At 47.3% G+C, this 23,299-nt stretch overlaps 1 protein-coding gene across 3 annotated transcripts in view; it reads left to right on the top strand.

Moving 5' to 3' along the window:
* The window catches only part of cyb5r4 (cytochrome b5 reductase 4), a 221,197-nt gene that overhangs the window by 156,236 nt on the left and 41,662 nt on the right, over positions 1-23,299 (top strand). For all 3 annotated transcript variants that reach the window (XM_085997707.1, XM_085997706.1, XM_085997708.1), the window contains one exon: positions 16,820-16,967. In XM_085997707.1, the coding sequence (XP_085853833.1) occupies positions 16,820-16,967 (148 nt within the window). The remainder of the gene's footprint in view (positions 1-16,819; positions 16,968-23,299) is intronic.

The raw sequence follows: 23,299 nt of genomic DNA, 5'->3' as shown, positions 1-23,299 counted from the left end.
AGAACATGTGGCACTGACGCAGGTCCATCAGCATCGGTTGCAGATACAAGGAACCAGTCACCTGTATTCCCTGTAGTTTGCTGCTGGTTCTTGATGATGTGTGTAATGAGGTAATTTGCAATGCAAGGCTTCAGGGCACCTCCTTAACAGAGCAGCACAGGGCAAAGTCTCCTTCTTTCCTGCTGCCTCAAAATCATAAAGAGGCTTGCATGGCTGTGATTTGTAGAGCTACTGTAGCGTTAGGCTTATTGCCAGCTGTGCTGGGAAAGTCAAAAGGATGATAGGGCCATACAAATACCACCCAAGTACAATCTGACCATTCTGCATACGTTGGTCTAATTAAGAATTATAGACAACCTGCAGATGCTAGCTAAAATTGTCTTGGTCTACTGTAGGGTGAAGAGTGCTCCAGATTCTCCATGGCTGCTGTCTGAAGTTTGCCAAACACCTTGCCATTGGGGGCTGAGAGTGTGGAAATGACTTGGTGTGTAAGGCACTCACTTAAATGTATCCCTTTTCCTTGTAGAAAGAGGAGGAGGAGGAGTTAGACATTCTCTTTCCAATAAAGGTACTCATCTTTGCGTATGAAGGACTATCGTCATAGGTCAAAGAGGCTGATTCCTGAAATGCCTCCTGTTAATGCCTGGATAGTTCCTGTGGCATATATGTTGAGGGCAGTGGTGACCTTCACTGCTGTAGAAGTACATTGCAACTATTTCCCTGTCTCTAGGTCGTCATAGGCCAGCTGACACATTTCGCTCACCTACTAGATGAGCCTGATCCTCCTCATGCACTGCTCCTTCATTACATCCACATAGCTGACTGTTGTGGAACACCTGGTTGGGGTACACTCTGCTGTAAGTCTTGCATCTCCTATATTCTTTGCATTCTCAGTTCACTTCCTCCTCCACTGCAATACACCTTACAATGGCTCCTACACTTAAGTTTCCAGACCAAAAAACTCCTCTGTATTATTTTGCTGCTTTAGTTACGCTCGAAAATCTTCCTTATTGTTGAGCTCACTGACTCAAATTATGATCAGGAGTAAAATGCTCGTTTTTCAACTTGACTGTAAAATGCTGCACGGGTTCATCATTAATGACCTTTAGCAAGGCCTTTAACAAGTTAAGTGGGTCCTTTTCTCACCTCCCTCCATTTTTTCATTCCATTTGAGGAGTGCTCTAAATGTACATGAATTGTCCATTAGCACTCCCTCATGACATTTCAACATTTTCCTTTTTTGCTAAGATGAGCAAACACAGCAGTATGACTATTTTAAGGCATCGTGGCCTTCCTGACACTGAGGTAGTTCTTAACAGCCCAGTGCAAGCAAAGGATGCAATAACAACCAAGGTCTAAATTAAATTGTTCTCATTACTTCCCGTTTATATATTTTCCATCAAACTCTGTTAGTATTGCCTGTATTCCGTTGAGTCACTTATTTATTTTTCAAAAACAGGTTGTTCTCTGACAATGCAGTTGAGAACTTACCGGTCTTCTAATTAAGCACTAATAAATTAGCACTAATAAATAAGAAACCATGCATTTAGTGGAGTTTTTCAGATAACTCTTATCCAAGCAATCACTGCTATGGTTTAAAATACAGATACTGTACATGCTTTAGAATTCATTATGGGCATTAGATCCTACTCTGAGCTGAAATTGGCTGTTTTGAAAATATACTCCAATTATGCACATTAATTAACCCTTTGACAAGTTTATTCACCCATGCACTGCCTGGGTGGAGCAGCTGCCAAGGAGTTTACCACCAGAAAGTCTGGTTTTGGGAGTTCTGTGCTACATCGTTCTATGATTCTGTAATAATTCTATTTGTATTGAATTGACCTGGTCGCATTTGTGGTACAACGATGTTCCTTTTCAGAGTCTGGGCTTTCAGTTGACTGAAAAATGGGCCTTTTAAAACTTCTTTTTTTAACAGCCAATGAACCCTTTTGATATTTTTATCAAAGCCAAAGACACGGTGGGAGCAGAGACCAAAAAATAAAAGTATGTTGAATATGTAAAATTTGGAGAAAGGATAGAGAAGGTTGAGTAGAGTTGGATTTTACTCTCGCAACTATTCCAAGTTAAAATTTAAAGAGCAAAACAGTAGAGAAACATCAAGGGGGGGGGGGTGGGGGAAGTGCTGGTTAAACACCAAAATATGTTTTTTTCATTTTTATATAAAACTAGCTAATCTGTTTTAGCAGTCTCATGGATAGTCTGGGATCTGAAATGCAGTTGTGATGTTTAGCTTAGTCCCATTTCAAGCTGGGGGTTAGAGGACCGCAGGGGACCAGGGAGCAGAACACATTGGGGGGGGGGGGGGGGTAGCAGGGTACAGAATTTTTAAAATAAAGCTACTGGATCTTAAGAGAAGTAATGGGCTTGTTATGGTTTTCCTTCAGCTAACATTAAGTTTAAAAACAAACTCCACGAACTCAATAGACCACTTAGAAAAAAAAATCAGAATTTATTCAGTGCGAATAGGCACCAAAGTCCACATCACCTTCATTATAATTACTTTCCATATTACTCAAAAAAACAAAACAAAACAAAAAAAAAAACCCTAAGCAGGATGCAGGTTAGTAGCCAAACTACTGCTCGTTAGAAGGCTAATTAAATCCATCTAATAATTTAGTACTGAAAGTGGATCAGTTAGTACTGGAAATAGATAAATAAATAACTGCCGTACAATAATTAAATAAAAAATAGATAATGGCAGCATACACAGTGTGTTAGGACTGCCAAATGTGGCAATTTGTGGACAATGAGACTGTCCCAGGTGAGCACATCTGTGGGAAACACCTGCCTCTTGAGTCACTTTGGCTCAGAGTCTTTGAGGTGGAGGTGGAGGAATGTCTTGATAGTTTACTTCAGAACACAGTCACACCACATAGAGGGATACGGGTACAGGGAGAAGAGTGTGTGACTGACAGCAGGGTAGGGGGCAACCTAGTGGAAGCAGAGAAGGAGGAACTGCAGAAACTGGAAAGGGAGGGGGAAGAGCCAGTTGTCGTGATCCATGTGTGAATCGACGACATAGGAAAGAAGTAGTAAGACGGGGGGGGTGGGGGGAGGGTTCTAGCGAAAATAACATAAACCTGAAGATAAAAGAAATAGGAGATGAGAGTAAAGGTCAGATCAAGGTAAAGAATAAGGGTAACATAAATGGTCAGGGAACAGATACAATTATAGAGCATAAGTATAAAATCTCTTTTAAAAATAAAGTGAGGGGAACAGTTAATAAAAAGGAAAGTCAAAAAAAATTAGGAAAGAAAAAAGTAACTACAAAATTAAACTATTGAGGAATATAAAAATAAATAGTAAAGTATTCTACAGACATATAAATAACAAAAGAAAAATAAGGATCGGGATAGGGGCACTAAAGGATGCATAAGATACGTTCACAGGTAATGACAGTAAAGCGTCTGAGTGCGCCATCATACCCACCGTAAAATCTGCCCCAATAAAGAGTAGTCAGCATGGATTTCAAAAGGGAATCTCATGCTTGACCAACCTTATTGTATTCTTTGAAGACGTAATAGAAAGAGTAGACAAGAGTAATGCAGTAGATGTAATATAATTTAGATTTTCAAAAGGCCTTCAATAAGGTATCTCATAGTAGACTCATAACTAAGGTCAGAGCATGTGGAGTCAAGAGAAAGGTAGCAGAATGGATAAGCAAGCTAGCCAGAAAACAGAGAGTAGGGGTTAAGGATAGCTACTCAGACTGGCAGAAGGTGGGAAGTGGTGTTCCAGAGGAATTGGTGCTGGGACCACTGTTGTTCACAATTTTGCATTGATGATTTGGACTCCGGAATCGGATATAGAATTTCAAAATTTGCAGCCGACACCAAATTAGGAGGTGTAGTTAATACAAAGGAAGAGTGCGACAAATACAGGAAGACATGTGCATGTAATTGGCAAACTAATTTCAATATAGATTAGTGTAAGGTGGTACATATTGGTAGGGAGAATAAGGAGGCCTCATACTGCTTGGATAATAAGAGTCTGAATGGGGTAGGGGAGCAAAGGGATCTAGTACAGATACACAAATCACTAAAAGTAGCAATATGGTTAATAAGGCCATTAAAAAAAAAAAGCAAACCAAGCACTGGGGGTCATTTCTAGAGGGATAGAATTAAAAAGCAGAGAAGATAATCTGGGGATAGGTTATCGACCAATATTCACTACAAGCCCACTGACTCCCACAGCTACCTAGACTACACTTCCTCCCACCCCGCTTCCTGTAAGGACTCTATTCCATTCTCCCAGTTTCTCCGTCTCCGCCGTATCTACTCCGACGATGCCACCTTCCACACCAGTGCTTCAGACATGTCTTCCTTTTTCCGCAACCGAGGATTCCCCTCTACCGTGGTTGACACTGCCCTCGATCGTGTCAGTTCCATCTCCTGCACTTCTGCCCTCACCCCTGCCCCTCCCTCCCGGAACCACGATAGGGTTCCCCTTGTCCTCACCTTTCACCCCACCAGCCTCCACATTCAACGGATCATCCTCCGGCATTTCTGCTACCTCCAAAGTGATCCCACCACCAAACGTATCTTCCCCTCCCCTCCCCTTTCAGCATTCCGTAGGGACCGCTCCCTCCGAGACACCCTAGTCCACTCCTCTATCACCCCAAACAGCCCTTCCCCTTCGTCTGGCACCTTCCCGTGCAAGCGGAGGAGATGTAACACCTGCCCCTATACCTCCCCCCTTCCCACTGTCCAGGGCCCCAAACACCCCTTCCAGGTGAAACAGCGATTTACTTGTACTTCTCGCAATCTAGTATACTGTATTCGCTGCTCACGATGCAGTCTCCTCTACATTGGGGAGACCAAACGCAGATTGGATGACCGCTTTGCGGAACACCTCCATTCAGTCCGTAAGGGTGACCCCGAGCTTCCGGTCGCCTGTCATTTTAATTCACCGCTCCATTCCCACTCGGACCTCATCGTCCTTGGCCTCTTGTATTGTTCCACGGAAGCTCAACGTAAACTCGAGGAACAGCACCTCATCTTCCGATTAGGCATTCTGCAGCCTTCCGGACTCCATATCGAGTTCAACAATTTCAGATCATAACCTCGGCCCCTATTACACATTTTTTCTTGTAATTTTTCCACTCCTGTTTCCCCCCCGCCCCCCCCCCCCCCTTTCCTTTTGTTTCTCTCTCACGCCTGGCAGCTATCTCTTGCCCTGCCAGTACACTTCACACCTAATCTCAGCCTATTGCCATCTCGTCTAGCTCTTTTGTTTCTTTCACTTCTTTTGTCCGATCGCAGCCCTGCCTTCGATCTAATTTCTTTTCTTTCCAGTGTTGAAGAAGGGTTCGACCCGAAACGTCAACTCAAATTTCTCTCCACAGATGTTGCCTGACCTGCTGAGTTTTTCCAGCATTTTCTGTTGTTATTTCGGATTTCCAATATCTGCAGTATTTTGCTATCGTATTGAAGATAATGTTAAACTTGTATTGAACCTTAGTTAGACCACACTTCGAGTACAGTGCACTGTTCTGGTCTCCATAGCAGAAGGTGCAAAAAAGATTCACAAGGATGATCTCAAAACTGAGAGGATATACTTATCAGGAAAGGCTGAACAGGCTGGGGCGCTTTTCTCTAGAAAAGAGAAGACTCAGGGGTGACCTGAAGGCTTTGATGGGGAAAATATTTCCACTTGCGGGGGAGTCCAAAACTAGAGGCCATCAATATAAGATAGTCACTAATAAATCCAATAGGGAATTCAGGAGAAACTTCTTTACCCAAAGAGTGGTTAGAATGTGGAACTCGCTACCATAAGGAGTAGTTGAGGCAAAATAGCATAGATGCATTTAAGTGGAAGCTAGATAAACACATGAGGGAGAATGGAATAGTAGGATAGGCTGATGGGGTTAGATGAAGTAGGGTGGTAGGAGGCTCGTGTGGAGCATAAACGACAACATAGACCAGTTGGGCTGAATGATCGGTTTCTGTGCTGTAACTTGATGCAGAACAGGGAAGAGGTCCTGCTAAAGGAGTTTCAGGAGCGAGGAACTAAATTAAGAATCAGGACCTCGAGGGTGGTAATTGCTGGATGACGACCCGAGCCACATGCTAATTGGTATAGGGATAAACGGATGAACAAGGTAACTGTGTGGCTGAAAGAGTGGCATGGGAAGGAGGAGTTCCATTTCATGGGACACGGGCATTTATGGGCTGCTCCTAAATCGGGCTGGAACCAAGGTCCTAACAGACAAAATAAATAGGACTGTTGAAAGAACTTTAAACCAGTAAAAGTGGGGGAGGGTCCAGGTGGAAATGATGGTATCGACAACAAAACCTTGCATTCATAAATCACCTTTAACATAGTAAAATGTCCCAAGGCATTTCAGAGGAGCGTAATCAAACAAATTTGACACCAAACCACATAAGGCACGGCATCCAATGGTGGAGTGATGAAAATCAGGGATGCGCAAGCAGCCAGAATTGGAGGAGCGCAGAGATCTCTGAAGGTTGTAGGACTGGAGGAGGTTACAGAGATGGGGGGGGAGGGGGCGAGGCCACCGAGGGATTTGAAAACAAATATTAGAATTTTAAAATCAAGACATTGCCAGACCAGGAGTCAGTGTAGGTCAGTGAGCACAAGGGTGATGGGTGAATCGGACTTGGTACGAGTTAGGATATGGACAGCAGAGTTTAAAATGCACTCAAGTTTACAGAGGGTGCAAGGTAGGAGGAGAGCATTAGAATAGACGAGTCTAAATGTAACAAACGCATAGAGGAGGGTTTCGGCAACAGATGAGCTGAGGCAGGGACAGAGATGGGTGATGTTACGGAGGTGGAAGTAGGCGGTCTTGCTGATGGAGAGGCTATAGGGTTGGAAGCTCAGCTGAGGGTCAAATAGGACTCTAAAGTTGCAAATGGTCTGGTTGAGTTTCAGACAGTGCCCAGGGAGAGGGATGACGTTGATGGCTAGGGAATGGAGTTTGTAGCGAGGACCGAAGACAATGGGGTCGATTTTCCCGCAGGTGCGGGGAATTGTCAGGTTCCCCGAATGTCGGGGTTCCCACACGAATCTAAATGGGTCTGCCAGATTGATGCAATTTTCCCTCAATTGGCCAATTCATTTCCAGCGTGTGGGCACCCTTGCTAATTGACTATTTCCAGTCAGAAAGCCCCACAGTATAATGTCATCATTCGTGGTGCTTTTAAAGTCTATAGCAAGTATTGCAACCTCTGCAGGCTTCCCAACGAGCCGTTCAGTATGGCAGAGGAGCCTGCAGCAGATGTGGCCAGTGCCAGACCCCGAGCTGCTGTCAAATTCGATGAGTCGTCACTACAGATATTAATGGATGGGGTTAGGGCCCACAGGGAGGTCCTCTTCCCTAGGTCAGGGAGGAAGAGGCCTCCCACTGAGACCAAGGCTGCATGGATGCAGGTGGCAGCAGATGTCAACTCGCTGGGAGTCACCAGAAGAACCTGGATACAGTGTCGGAAGCGATTGCATGACCTTCACCGTACAGGAAAAGTAAGTATGAAGTTTCCATCACCCTCAAACTGATCCCCATTGCCTTTCCCCACCAGCACTCAGCTTTAGCACTCTTCCTCCACATCCCACTTCACAGTCACATCCATGCACCCATACCCATTTCCTCTCTTTCTATGCTCACGTTCACATAACTATTCCACCATGCAGCCCTCACACTCCCTCTCACTCTGATGCTTTGAGTACAACTGACAACACACAGGGAGGACCCTTGGTCTTGCAGCCTCACACCATCTTTGTCTCCCTCTAAGTATCTATGCTATGCAATCTCTACACTCACTCCTTCATTCTCACTCAAATTCCACTTGTCTCCCTCATTGCAGGAAAAGAGAGCTCACAACAACAGAGAGCGAGCCAGGACTGGAGGAGGCCCACCCTCAGTAGCCCACCGGACCCCCTGGGAGGAAGGAGTGCTGGAAATTGTCAGGGCTGATGTGGCTGCGGAAGGAGAGACGGGCAGGCCCGCAAGCTGGTGACAGAATAGTTTTCCATCTCTCTCATTGACATAGCATGAGTCGCTGTTATGATTCTGAAGCTACATCATTTGGACTTATGAGCATCTGCAAAATCCAATGTGCATATAACCTTGGCATCACATCTCTAACTCTTTCCTTTACCCCCCCACAAGACCATCCGAAGCCCCCGTCCCCACTGCGGAGGAGGAAGAGGCTGAGCAGCCAGACGCCTCAGAGGAAGCTCCAACCTCTGAGAGCGCAGCGTCAGCAGAATTCAGCGCACCCAGCACCAGCGCAGACACTCACACCTCGGTGGGACCTTCGCGAGATAGAGTAGTGTTGTCACCTGGTGTATCACAGCTCACAAGTGAGCATCAGCAGATGGTGGAGACAGGGACAGCAGTGGAGAGTCCTCGTCGGAGGGCGCAGGACTCTGCCAGCTCAGCTCAGCTGCATGCCGACCCTCTGCCCCTGGGTCCATCCACAAGAGGTGATGGATCTCCATGCACAGGCTCGCCACCCCAGAGGACGCCCGCCAAAGGTGTCGAGACAGGACAGCAGGAAAGTGAGCAAGGGGCCTCCACATCTGCTGAAGCCACAGGGGAACCACTACGTAGGAGCACGCGTAAGAGAAAAATAAAGCACCACTAATCACAAGGGTAGTCATTGGGTGAAATGTGCTTATTTTTAAAATGCCATCAGTTGGTTATTGTGAATACAATTTCTGATGGCAACTTCTGCAGTTGTGGCGTGTGTCATTTCGCGAATGGGGCTGGAGGTCCTTTAATGCCAAGAGGGGAAGGAAAAAAAGGCCTCCCATGCTTCTGGTAGGTGCCTCAGTTGAGGAAGCGCTGAGTGAGGGTGGCGAGAGGGGCTTCCCAGGAGCTCACACTGGAGAAGTGTGTGAGGCTCCAACCTTCCACAGCTGTGCCTAAGCCTTGAACAAGTTGCCCCAAGCCTGAAACAACAAGGTCCTGCAACCTACAAATGCTGTCTGATTAAATCTCTTCTTTCCTGATTGACCTGCAGCTGAAAGTAAGCAAGCCGATATTGTTCACGCCAGGTTTCATCAGCGGGGTTCCCACCAGGCGTGTTTTACGTGGGGAAAGGCTGAAAATAGCAAGGGCCCCTTAAAATGGCATTATAGATGCCAATTATTGGTGATTAGGCTCCCGACGACCAGTCCTGCCAGCTGCGGGTGGGACTGATTCGGGTCGGATTGAAACGCCGGGGTGAAAGTCGGACGGGGCGGGGAATCGGGCGGGGGGGGGGGGGTGGTCGCGACCCCCTATTTTTGCGAGATTTTTTTTTTTGCCCCCCACACACCTGAAACCCCGCCTCACGGCTCCAGGAAAATCGACCCCAATGGCTTCAGTCTTCCCAATGTTTAATTGGAGAGGTAGAGCTGGGTGTCGTCATCGTACATGTGGAACCTGATGTCGTGTTTTCGGCTGATGTCGCCGAGGGGCAGCATGTAGATGACCTAAGCTAACAATAGGAAAAAAACGGATAAAAACAAAGGTCAGAATATAAAAAGTGATCAAAAATAACATAAATACACCTGGAACAGAAAAGATTATAGGAAGTAATAATAAAATACCCGTTAAAAATAAAGCAGGAATGTTGAAAATTAAAAACATATTAAATTGCCTGTATAGCAATGTACAGAGCATCAGCAGCGAAAAGTGAGAAATGCACCATCAGGGACATAACATAAGAAATAAAACAAATGAGTTGGAAGCACAAATTCAGCTTGTCGAGTGTGATGTAGTAACCATTACAGAGCCCTGGCTACAAGTTGGCCATGACTTGGAGCTAAATATTCCAGGCTACACGGTCTTTAGAAAGGAAGAGGATTAACAATATTGATAAAAGGCACAATTACAGCCGTATAAAGAAAGGATTTTAGTAAGAGTGATCAGGCAGTGGAAACATTAGGGTTAGAACGAAGGATGCACAACCCTGGCAGAAGTTGTCTACAAACCTCCAGACATTAGTCATGTAATGAGGTGTAGTTTCTGATGGGGGCAGGGGGATGAGGAACAGGATGGCAGTGGTCTTATCAGTGTTTAGCTGGAGAAAATGTTGGTTTACCCTCATGGTGATGTCTATGGAGCAGTCAGACATTAAGTTCACATGTATGTATCAAAAAATAAATAGAGGAAGAAAAATCTACCCAAATTTGGAGTCCCTTTCACGGTTATGGATACACCTGGGGTGAGTAGAAGTCTTTACTGTTTTGGCAGTAACCACCTTTTTTGAAGTCACAGTTTTTCATAATTAGTATTTCACTGCGTCCGGACAACATAAATATTGGCCTAGAAATTCAGTATAGCCACGTTTGGGGCGCTACAGCCGGGTGTTCACTAAATTTAGCACCCGGCGCAACTTAGCACCACCTTCGCCGATATTCAGTTGCATCGGTCAGCTCTTAAAGGGGGAGGGTCAACTTGTTTGGCTGCCATGCCCTTCACACTGCAGCCCTGAAGCAAGGCCTGACCATTGCTGGTTCATCAGTTCTACGCCCTGGACCATGGGGAAGCCCACTATTCTTCCAAATCCCATTGCACGCTCTTGCTGCTTGTCCAGGGTCATGGGGAAGGAGATGTACTGACGTTTCCTTCTGAAAAGGGCATTGTTCACCTGGCGGATGCAGCAATGTACCGCGAACTGGGAGATGTTGGCAATGTCCCCAGTAGCGGATTGGAAGGAGCCGGTGGCATGGAAGTTGAGAGTCACCTTCACTGCCACCGACAGTGACGTCCTGCTCCTCAGCTGTGGCTGCAGATCTCTGCGAAGCAGGTGGCAGATCTCAGTGACCACCTCCCTTCTGAATCGCAGCCTCCGAACACACTGCTTCTCAGACATGTTCAGATATGAGAACTGCTGGCGGTATACCCTGGGTGGGTAAGGCCTCCTGTGCTGACACCTGTTGGCCCTTCTCCGTCTGGCCATGACTGGCACACACTCACGGCGTCTCGGATCCCTTTGAAAGCAATGCAGAAAGCCAACGTTTCCACCCATTGCAGCCCCCATTATATGTGGCGACTCAAGGCTATGGCACTGAAAGTGAAATCCAAGTGCAAAGCTCTGGCCTGAAGCCAGAAGTACTTGTTCAAGTGCTGAGTCAAAGCAGAAAGCTCTCTGCCTTTGTCTCTCTCCAAATATCCGTCTCTCACACAGAAGGATTGGCACAAAATGGCTGCCACTTATAATGCAGGAGGAGTCCCCTTTAAATAGCGCCCCCTGCGCCCCGCAGTGACTGGGAACCGTTCCCCTCTACCAGGCGCAAAGAAGGGCGGCGCCACTGAAGTTCCGGTTCGGGGCGCACCCAGGGCATTGCACCATGAAATGACGTCATGATCTGCGCACGCAGTCGAGCGGGCGCTGCGGTTTAGCACCGCCGCTAAATCTTGAGTGAAGTTCACGAGGCGCAGATCGCACCGCGCCCGGGCGCTAGCCGCTTAGCGCCCCACTTCTCCTCCTCCTAAGGCACTAGCGGCTGGTGCTAACAACTGAATTTCTAGGCCATTGTATTGCAGGCACGCAGTAACAAAAAGAAGTTATTTGTTTGCAGCCTCCAAAATTTAGCTAATTAACAGTTACATTTGGCCATAACTACGAATGGATCCATGGATTAGGTAAGAGCCAAGAAGGAGGCCGTTGGCCCATTGTGTCTGTGTTGGCTCTTTGCTAGAGCAATCCAAAACTAATCCTGCTGCCCTGCTCTCTCCCCAAAGCCTTGCATCATTCTCTGCTTCAAATATTTATTAAATTTTTCCTTAAAAGATGCAATGGTCAATGTCTGAGTAGTTTTGCTGAGATTAAGGCACAGTAGAGAGAACATTGTGCTGTGTCTGACTGGATCAATAGTGCCATTAAGTGGCAAAATTGGATAAGTTCTATTCCTAGCAGTAACATCCCTCACTTTGATGAGAACAAAAAAATCACCAAAGATAATAAGTAAAAAAGACTGAAATCAATTTAATTCAGACCCATCAAAAATGCATGAGAGCAGACACAATCCTTAATCAAAACCAGCTGCCAGAAGTGAAAAGCCAACGTACTGACACGCACTGCTATTTTGTTAAAGTTCATTTTCTTTATGTGGTAGGCTTTCTTGAAACTCTGAATAATGGGAAACATAGTGAACAATTAGAATATAATGATACCGCTAAGGTTTTGAAACTTTGTTGTATAGAGCAGTGTCACTCACAACATGGCCCAGAGTTCACTTCTGGCTCACTTTCCACTCACCTGTAGCCCCCCAGCAGGCCCACTGCTTCTGCTGGTTTCTTAGCCTCAAATTATAGAGTGGTAGCTCTGGAATGTTTCTGGGGGCCAGAATGTTTGGTAGCTTGGGGAAGACAGGTGCTCAAGATGTGCCTCTGGGGGCCCCATGCTAATTAGATGCCGCCCCCCCAACACTGCATTCTCTGGTGAGGTTTTGTGCAGCAGATCACTAAAGGTGCAATCCTGGCATAAGAGCTCGAATCACGCCTTGTGGAATTTCGGGATAACTACTTTACACAAAGGATGGCAAATGTGTGGAATGGACTGGCAGTGAAGGCAGTATAGTGTGGAAAAATTTATCTCTCTTAGGCAGTCCCTCGGAACCGAGGATGACTTGCTTCCGCACTGAGTTCTCAGGTGACTGATGAGTCCAATGCGGGACCTACAGTCTTTGTCACAGGTGGGGCAGACGGTGGTTGAAGAGGCGGGTGGAAGGGGTGCTTGGGTTGACGTGCGCTTGGCTTCCGCTTGCTCCTGGCGAAGAGACTCGAGGTGTTCGGCGCCTTCCTGGATGCTTCTCCTCCACTTTGTGCGGTCTTGGGCCAGGGATTCCCAGGTGTCGGTGGGGATGTTGCACTTAATGGAGAATTGGATGGCTTTTTGAGGGACTGTGTGATTGAAAAATATTAGTTTATGAGATGGGCCAGATGTAGCGCTATCTCTTTTCGGTCCTGTACTTTCCTATGTTTCTATGTTACAACAGTATGGTGACTGTAGGGTAAGGTGACCTGTAGTATTAATACAATACTGATGTGAAAAGTGATCCATGCTGTGTAATGGAGTGAAACGAACAGATTCACAAGGACACGATAGCAAAATACTGCAGCTGCTGGAAATCTGAAATAACAACAGAAAAAGCTGGAAAAACTCAGCAGGCCAGGCAACATCCATGGCGAGAGAAACAGAGTTAACGTTTCAGGTCGAAGACCCTTCTTCAGAACTGAGAAAAAAGCAGGAAATGATTTAGATGAAAAAGCAAGTTGGGGGCTGGGAAATGGGGGAGGGGATGAAAGAACAAAAGGAAAGGTTTGTAAGAAGTAAAGAGACATTAAGAGATATTCAAGGTGAGACTAGATGGTAATAGGACAGATTAAGAAACAAAGGATGGCTCTAGATGAAGTGTAAAATGCGCTGGCAGAATGAAAGACAGCTGCCATGTGGGAGAGAAAAAAAAGGAAAAGGCACAAACCAAAAGTGTGGATAAAAAATATATAAATATGATAGGGGCCGAGGTTATGATCTGAAATTGTTGAACTCGATATTGAGTCCGGAAGGCTGTAAAGTGCCTAAACGGAAGATGAGGTGCTGTTCCTCGATCTTACGCTGAGCTTCCATGGAACAATGCAAGAGCCGGAGGGCGGTGAGGTCTGAGTGGGAATGGGGCGGTGAATTAAAATGACAGGCGACCGGAAGCTTGGGGTCACCCTTCCAGACAGGTTTCGACCTGAAACGTTAATTCTGATTCACAAGGACATTTTGTTTGTTAATTTTACTTAATATCCTGTTCTTTACATTCAAGATAAATTGCAAGAAAAATTAGACTAGAATAATATGGGAGCCTGCTTTTATACCTTTAGTATATTATGTAAAAACATAGGGGGAAAAATTGGGTGAGTAGCGCCACCTGTTAGCGCCTAAAGAGGCAGTCAGTGGCTGTAGCGCCACTGGCTGCGCCTCCCGCGATATTCAGCAGGGGCGCTAATGGTGGCGTTAGCCATTTGCGATGCGCCGCCACCGATGACATCATCGGTGTGTGCAGCGCCCCGATATTTGGTAGCGAACGCCGCTGTAGCGCCGTTCGCTACCCGCGCCCGGTTCACGGGGCCTTGCTGCGCCGGCAGAGGCGCAAGTTAAGGTGGAGGTGCGGGGCGGCCGCTTTTTCGGCGGCCGCCTGCCAGCACCTCCGTCCCTGGCCCCCCACCGCGCCCCCCCCCCCCCCCCCCCGCGGCATTGCCGGCTGTTTCCCGAGAGCCCAGCACTTCTCCTTGGTGCCGGGCTCTTTTGCCGGCACTCGCGATCGGGGTTCGCGCTGTTGTAGGCCCCTCCCCCTTAACAGCGGGAGGAAGGCCTGCAGTACCGCAGCGTGTGGCGCTGCGGCACGTTGCGCTGCGATATTCAGTTTCAGCGCCCTAAGAGGGACGCGGAGCGCCTTGAGCCTCACCCCGTCTCCCTCTAGGGGCACTTCAACTGAATTTCTGACGATCGCTACAGCTTCGAACGCTGCGCAAAAACCAGCGCCCAGACGAACTTGGTGCCAGTTTGGCGCCTCAACCCAATTTCTAGGCCATACTGTTTTCTGTCTATGCAATATAACTCTTGGCTGCAAATCTGTTTTATCACTTCTTCATCTGCATAAATTATTAATTTCATACCATTTAAAGTAATACAGTATTATAAGTACACTTTAAGAGCAAATATGAAATCTTTGTTGAGCTTTAAAATGGAGCTGTCAATTAATTGCTGTTAATGTCTGCCATTAACAAGTTAATTTTTTGGCTATTCATTTTTTAACACATTAATAGCAGAAGTTATGGAAATCATACCAGGTTTCAAAAATAGGAATCACAGGCCTAGAAATTCCGTGGGCTGCGCCACCAGTTAGCGCCCAAAGAGGGCACTTAGTGGCTTTAGCGCTACTGGCCACGCCCCCCGCGAAATTTAGCGGGGCACTAATGACGGCATTAGCCTGTAGCGCTGCACTGCCACCGATTGACGTCATCGGTGTGCGCAATGCCCTGCTACCGCCCCGATCGCGATATTGGGTCATGCCCTCTGCTGTAACATCGGTCGCAATTTGCGACCGGTTCAGGGGGGCCGATCTGCGGCGGTAGTGGCGCTAATTAAAGGGGAGGTGTGGGGCGGCCATTTTTTTTGCTGGCCGCCTGCCAGCACCTCCTCGCGCCGCCGTCCCCGGCCTCCTAAGCCACCCCCCCGGGCAGTGCCGGCTGTGTCCCAAGAGCCCGGCACGTTGCACTGCGATATTCAGTTTCAGCGCCCCAAGAGGGACGCGGGGCGCCTCAAGCAGCGCCCTGCTTCCGTTTGGGGCGCTGAAACTGAATATCGCGGTGGCGCAAGCGGCTCCGTCCGGAGGGGTAATTCCGGCGCCCCGGCGAGCTTGGCGCCCCAAACCGAATTTCTAGGCCACAATGTTCAAAACTTTGTTTTCAAACATCGCCTAACCTTCCCCTCATGTTTTCAAATTAAAATTATAAAATTATTTCAGTTTGTCGTTATTGCTTCCCAGCCATGCATCCCCTAATGGCAGGAAGTGTAGGAACAGGTGATAAGAAAAAAAATTAAAGAGGCTGTCGGCCAGGGAGTAATAGTGCTTGCCACTTGATGTTGGGTGACTGGGGGGGGGGGGGTGTCATTCCGGGTTGGGTGGTCACTCTAGACACAATTGTTCCAATGCTCTCCTGGCCGACCTCCCACCTTGCACCCTCTGTAAACTTGAGTTCATCCAAAAATCTGCTGCCTGTGTCCTAACTCGCACCAAGTTCCGGTCACCAATCAATCTTGTGTTTGCTGACCTACTTTGACTCCCGGTCCGGCAACGTCTTGATTTTAAAATTCTCATCCTTGTTTTCATGGCCTCACCCCTCCTTATCTATATTATCTCCTCCAGCCCTACAAACGTCCGAAATCTCTGCGCTCCTCCAGTCTGGCCTCTTGCTCACCCCCGATTTTCATCGCTCCACTATAGGCGGCTATGCCTTCAGCTGCCTAGGCCCTAAGCTCTGAAATTCCCTCAAACCTAGCCACTTCTTTACCTCTCACTCTTCTTTAAGACGCTCCTTAAAACCTACCTCTTTGACCAATCTTTTGGTCATCTGTCCTAATATTTCCTTATGTGGCTCAGTGTCAAATTTTATTTGATAACACCCCTGTGAAGCGCCTTGGGACCTTTTACTACATTAAAAGCGCTATATAAATGCTAGTTGTTGTTGTCAGACAGAAAGACGCCAGGTTGGGTTTGGTGGGGCAAAGAGGCTGGATGTGGTACAGCAGGGCATTGAGTCATCCTTTAAGGAAGAGAGCCAAATAGAAAATAGGGCAAATAAAAAAATGAATCATAGTTAATGTGGCCCAATATTCAAGAGAAAGCAATCGAAAGAAAAAAATATATAAAGGTTAACTGAAGCATTATGGAGCAAAGCACTAAAAGAGAAATGTGAATGGGGAAATTTAGTTTTTAAAAATTGTCTGACGGTTCAGTGGATACAAAGACGGTTACTTACATCTATTGTTAAACTGAGTTCCAGTATCACAGAAGTACTCATAATAAACATAATCTGTGTAATAATAATAGCATCAGTAATGATGCAAACTTGAATGAAGTGGATGCAGTAATTATAGCAATTAAATATGCGATTAAATCAAGATTAACTGAGACTAAGTTTTTAATAGAGAGATTAATCACGATTATTTTTTTAATAGTTTGACATTAAAAGTAAGGGATTTGTTAGTTTGGAAATAACTAGCAGTATTTTGCTCAGGTATTTCTTTTTTCCTTAAGACATTAATTTGTTGTTTTATTTTATCCAAAGGAGACTGTGTATCCGTGAGTAACCCACAAGGAAACTTCAAATGCTCACAACTTAAAGGAATATCTGAACTCATCCTATTGGCTGCTGGTACAGGCTTCACACCAATGATCAAACTTATAAGCTTTACCTTGAAAATTTCTTCTTTCAGGTGAGTTTGATCAGTGCGATTTCTGACTCTTCCAAGTTAAGCTGTAATCCTTTTTCAGGTATTACAGAATCCTGCTTTTGTGTATTTAGTTTTATTCATCACAATCTTTGTTAATATACATGTGAAATTAAAATCCAATGTAACATTTTAGTACTATTATTCGATCTACCATGGTGTTGCACAGGGGGAGCTGAAACCAGTAGTGTTGAAAAGTTTATCTCCTTATCCTCCGGCACGGGCTCGACGGGCCGAATGGCCTTCTTCCATGCTGTAACCATTCTATGATTCCTAAAGAATGTGATGACAACACCTCCTAAACAGTGGAGAACAGGAGTGCTCTGTTACCTTTGTATTTCAGGCTCTCGTTTTCTTTCTCGCTTGCTTTTATTTTGGTCACTCATTCTCTAAATCTCTATCTCACTCCTATTTCTTCTGCTTCTCTCTTATTTCCCCTCTTTTCTGCTTCATTGTGCCCTCTTTTGCTTCTGGCATTCTTGTTGGGGGGCAGGGATGTCACCCAAGGGCGATAGTTTTGGGTGACTGAAGCAAGGGCTGGCGGTTCTGAATTGAACAAAGCAATTTTGAGTAATTAATTTAAAGCCATTTTAGGAAATGGAAAATGGGTTGAGGTATAAAAATGAAACCCTATGGCCTAGAAATTCGATTAAGCCCGAAAACGAGCGGTGCCAAGGTTAACGGCCGCCCGTAAAAAGAGCGCAGGCTGCACCGGTATTTTGGTGCTGCCTGCTGATTTAAATGAGTGGAGCGCAGAATCTCCTATGTGACGTGCTCTTTACGACAGTAGCATCAGCAGGAGGCTAAAGGTCGCATTTAAAGGATCGGTGCGGCATTCTTGGGCAGTCACACATGCTGTTTGGGATAATCTGGTGACAGTTCCTGGGTTTTGCTGGGTTAGGAGATATCAGGCTCGATTTTGCCAGGCCCAAGGAGGTGGGATTGGAGGCGTGTAAGGTGGTAAAATCGCAAAAAAAATGGCATGCGGGCCCGATCCCGCCTCCGAACAATTTTCCCACATGCGAGTTTTCTGACCCCGTTTCCATCCCGCCTCCAAGAGGCGGGATAGGCCCTTAAGGCCCTTAACAACCACTTAATTGCCTCTATAATCCCATTTTGAGAGGCCTTTCTGATGTTCCCACTTTTCCCACGTGCTGCACGCCTCCTCTGAAACACGCCAGTGAATCCTGGCAGCATCACAAGTGGATTGCTTACTAACAGCTGCAGCTCCACCATTAAAAAGGAGTTTTCACCAATCATCATTTGCAGGTGGCAGAACTTTGTTGTCTCAGGTCTGGGGGAACTTTTAGCAGGCATACTCATTGTTGTGGAAGTTTGGAGCCTGACACCCATCTCCAGTGTGACCTCCTGGGAAACTCCTCTCCCCACCTTGACTAAGCGCTTCCTCAACTGAGGTATATACCAGAAGCATGGGAACTATTTATTTCCTTTCCTCCTGGACATCAGATTTGGACGAAGATCAGCCGCGGCAGCAGCAGAACCCTGAACAACAGCACCACCAACTGCAGGAGCAACAGCAGGAGCTCCAAGCTGCTGCTCACTCACCTGAAGCTGCACAGGCCAGAAGGCGCCAGCACATGGAAGCACGTCGGCGCAGGAGATACCCCCAAAACAGGGTCTAAAGACAGAGGATCAGCTACCTCAACATGACTGAGCAGCAGTGCCAAAGGAGGCTCCAACTTTGGCGAGAGGTAGTGGGTGACATCTGCGCAATGCTGCAGCAAGACCTGGAGCCCAGAGGAGCAGGTGGACACCCCTTACTAGTGGTCGTCAAAGTCACCACCGCACTGAACTTTTTTGCTTCAGGCTCATTCCAGGGATCAGCAGCAGACATCAGCGGCGTCTCCCAGGCGGCCGCACACACTTGCATCACGCAGGTAACCGATACCTTCTTTGCCATCGCGCACAATTACATCAATTTCTCCAAGGATCAAGCCAATGTAACTGCGCGTGCGGTTGGGTTCGACAATCTGGCAGGCTTTCCAAGGGTGCAGGGCGTCGTTGACTGCACACATGTGGCCCTTAAGGCACCCCGTCACAATCCAGATATTTTTGTCAACCGCAAGGGCTTCCACTCCCTCAACGTACAGCTGGTGTGTGACCACAAGAAGGAAATTTTGCATGTTTGTGCCAAGTACCCTGGCAGTTGCCATGACTCCTTCATCCTGCACCAGTCTAGTGGGCCTCCGCTCTTCAGTCCGCTAGACCAACTTTTCGAATGGCTACTTGGAGGCAAGAGCTATCCCCTGAAGACGTGGCTAATGACACTGTTGAGGAGCCCATCCACCGAAGCTGAGGAACGCTACAACTCCAGCTACATTTCCACCAGATCAATAATCAAGCAAACCATCAGCTTGCTGAAGATGCGCTTCAGATGCCTTGATAGATCAGGTGGAGCCCTGCAGTACTCAGCAGCCAGGGTCTCCAGAATGGTCATGGTTTGCTATGCACTTCACAACATGGCACAGCATCGTGGCTTGCAGATGCCTGAGGAACAAGTGGCTCATCTCATAGCCTCCTCAGATGAGGAGGAGGAGGAGGAGGAGGAGAGCGACAACGAACAGCTTGCAGAGGCGCATCAACCAGCGGCAGCAGCATGCGAGCACATTGCTGCCCGGGATGCAAGGCACGCACTCATATAGGCCAGATTTGCTTTGCTTAGCCTGCACAATCAAACACTTTTGCCTCGCAACCTTCTTACCAGAGCATCGACAATGGACAAGAACCTGCGGATTCCTATCACTCTGACCTCCATACTGACAATTGAAAGTTGCCCTAAGCCCTCAATGCGGAAGTCCCATTAGCGAAATGACACAGGCCACAACTTCACAGTTTGCCATCAGAATTTTTAATGACAATAACCAACTGATGGCTTTTCAAAATGAAACATAACATTACACCCAAGTGACTACCCTTGTGACTACTTGTGCAGTATCTTCCTCTTACTTGTGCTCCTACGTGGTGCTTCCCCTGCGGCTTCAGCAGATGTGGAGGCCCCTTGCTCACTTTCTTGCTTCTCCTGTCTCAACACCTTTGGCAGGCGTCCTCTGGGGTTGCGAACCTGTGAGGGCTCGGCAACAATCTGCTGCTCCTGTGGCTATGCAGGGGTTGAGACGCCGATCTCAGTTGGGTGGGGACTCTGGTGGGGCTCTGACCGAGGGCTTTGCAGTGGCATGGTCGTGTGAGTGCTTGGAGAGGAGCCCCCACTTGTTGTCTGCCACCAACATCCCTTTCATGGGTCAGCTCCACTTCAGAGCTAGCAAGTGGCTTGACAGCACCTTGCTGCACTTCAGGGGGGCCATGAGGACCCGTTTCTGTACTGGAAGTCCTACTCCCGAGGACTTGCATGAAGGTCTGGTTTGTTTGCTCAATATCTGACCATCGCTCCTCAAGAGATGTCAGTCTGTTCTGAACAATTACCATGTTTTCCTTACCCTGACGACTAAGCTCCTCCATGGACGTAGCCATTCTCTCCTCTACCGTAGCCATCCTCTCCTCTATGGTAGCCAGCCTTACCATGGAGGTAGCCATTCTTTCCACGGAGGCTGCCATCCTTTCCGTAGTGATGCGTTCATGCGCCAACGCCTCCACAAAGGCTCTGCTCATGTTAGCGATGGACTCCTCCATTCGCTCCACACTCGCAGCGACCCTGGAGACAAAACCTGCCAGAGACTCCTGCACCTGTTCCTGGAGTTCCAGCACCGCGCTCCTTCTGGATGGACCCGGAAGCACAGGGCCGACATGCAGCGGAGCCGAGCTGGGAGCGTCCTGCGCCCTCCGACGAGGACTCTCCACTGCTGTCCCTGTCTCCCCCATCTGCTGATGCTCACTTGTGAGCTGTGATACACCAGGTGACAACTCTACTCTATGTCCCAAAGGTCCCACCGAGGTGTGAGTGTCTGCGCTGGTGATGTGTGCGCTGAATTCTGCTGACGCAGCGCCCTCAGAGGTTGCAGCTTCCTCTGAGGAGTCTGGAAGCTCAGGCTCTTCCTCCTGGACAGTGGGGATAGGGGTTGTCGATGGCCCTGTGGGGGAGTAAAGGAAAGAGTTAGCGATGTGAGGTCAAGGTTACATGCACATTGAAAATTGCAGATGATCATAAGTCAATCGGTTAGAGCATCAGATTTATTATCAGTGACTCATGCAATGTCAATGAGAGAGATGCCAAACTATTCTGCCACCAGCTTGCTGTGATGCGCCTGCCTGTCTGTCCCCCACTTGGGAATCCTCCTCGATCCCGGCAATTTCCAGAGCCGCCTCCTCGGAGGTGGTGAGCTGGGATACTAAGGGTGGCCCTCCTCCTGTCCTTGCTCTTTCCCTCTTATTGTGGGCTCTCTTTTCCTGCAATGAGGGACACAAGTGGAGTTTGAGTGAGAATGAAGGAGTGAGTGTAGAGATTCCATAGCATAGATGCTTAGAAGGAGACAAAGGGCCCTCGCTGTGTGTTGTAAGTTGTCATTGCATCACAGTGATAGAGAGTGTGAGGGCTGCATGATCGAATAGTTAAGTGAATGTGACCATAGAGAGGGAATGGGTAAGGGTGCAGGGATGTAAGTGTCAAGTGGGATGTGGAGGAAGAGGTTGGCAAAGCAGAGTGCTGGTGAGGAGAGGCGATGGGGATCAGATTGAGGGTGATGGGAAAGTCATACTCACTTTTCTTGTGCGGAGAAGGTCATGAAACCTCTTCCTGCACTGCAGCCAGGTTCTGCGGCACATAGACATAGAGTTGACCTCCTGGGCCACTTGCATCCACACAGCTTTAGTCTGCTGGGGAGGCTTCTTCCTCCCTGAGGAAGGGAAGAGCACCTCCTTATTTGCTCTTGCTCCCTCCACCAGAGCTTGCAGGGTGGCGTCATCGAACCTTGGAGCACACTTTGGCCTACTGCTGGACATAGTTGCTGAATGAAGCGATCACAGCAATGGGCATAAAGTTTGCAGTTTCTAGAAGAAGCAAGGCTGCTTGCAGGCCTTAAATCCAGCAGCATTGATGACATCATCGGAGGCGACTTTCAGGATGGAAAGACTAATTGGACCAGGGGTTCCCACACGCTGAAAATCAATTGCCCAATTAGGGGAAAATGGCACTTTTTTCCCACATCACACTGGAGTCGGGTTCAGGACTCGAAAAACACCTGACACGCCCACAGCCCGCCCCATTGGCAAAATCGAGCCCATTGAGTCCGCTGATGGCCCTTGTAGGGTTGGAGCGTTGTCCGTTGTGGCACATTAGGAGGCATTTGTTTGTCCATATCCCCCCTCTTACTTTCTTGAACATTTGTCTGGGCCTTGTATGTGGTCCACAAATGAGTGCCAGACTGCCTGGTACTCCCACCATCACTGGCTGCCATAGGTCCACAGATGTTTCACCCAGATATTTGCTGTGTGGAGGTTTGAGCTCCACCTTGGTGTTGGAGGGGGAGGGGGATGTAGATGCACTGTCTTGCAGCTAGCAGTGACAGTGCACTAGCCTGCATATCACATAGGGATTCACTGTCTGGTGAGTGGATCTTAAAGCACAGGCTTAGATCTGGAGCAACTGTGACTGTAAACACCACATAAATACTGGCATAGATATCATTAAACTGTTGCATGAGAAATCAATTGTAATAAATTAAAAAAGGGAAATATGAACCTCTTGGTCATGAATTTACTGGTATAAATCGTGCGAAGAGAGTTCAATTAAATTTTTTTATCAGCAACAGACTTTTGAAGAACTCTTGGTGAAAATATGGTGTTAAACCTTCCTTAATTCTTGGCCTTTTAAAAAGACTTCAAAACTTTGCATATTATTTTATCAGATCCTAAACTAGAAAACCCAATGTATAAAATTTAAGTAAATGCAGCTTTGATTTTTTCCTGAGATTATTACAACTGTAGTGCAGTATAGTTTATTTTAAAAGTACTTACCGTAATGTTTGACTGACCGGTGGGGGGGTGGTGTTGGGTGAAGATTTGATGTATCTCATTAGAAGCAGTTTTCACTCCAATTACATAGTCTGAGCTCTCCATAGTTACCAGTTATCTCAGCAGCTGTTTACTGTACGGTTTATAGCTCACTGCCGCTTTCTCCTGGTTCTACGCACGGTAAGCTTTGGAGAGGGCGGTAAAAGGAGCAGCGACGTCCAAAATCGCTTATTGTGCGTCAATTCGCCGTTGCACGCCGATTGACGTCGCACTCCTGGTAATTAAATACTTACGGCAAACGCAGGCAACAGCAGCGCTGCCGAAATTTGGCAGCCACCACGTTCAGCCCTGGAAGTGGGCAGAAGCGAGGCGGCTACCATTTTTTCTTCAAA

The sequence above is a fragment of the Somniosus microcephalus genome, chromosome 9 (assembly GCF_052327205.1).
Source record: "Somniosus microcephalus isolate GS21.2 chromosome 9, FLI_Smic_1.0, whole genome shotgun sequence".
Lineage (NCBI taxonomy): Eukaryota > Metazoa > Chordata > Chondrichthyes > Squaliformes > Somniosidae > Somniosus > Somniosus microcephalus.
The sequence above is the reverse complement of the archived record's forward strand: the minus strand, read 5'-3'. Positions and strand labels throughout refer to the sequence as shown.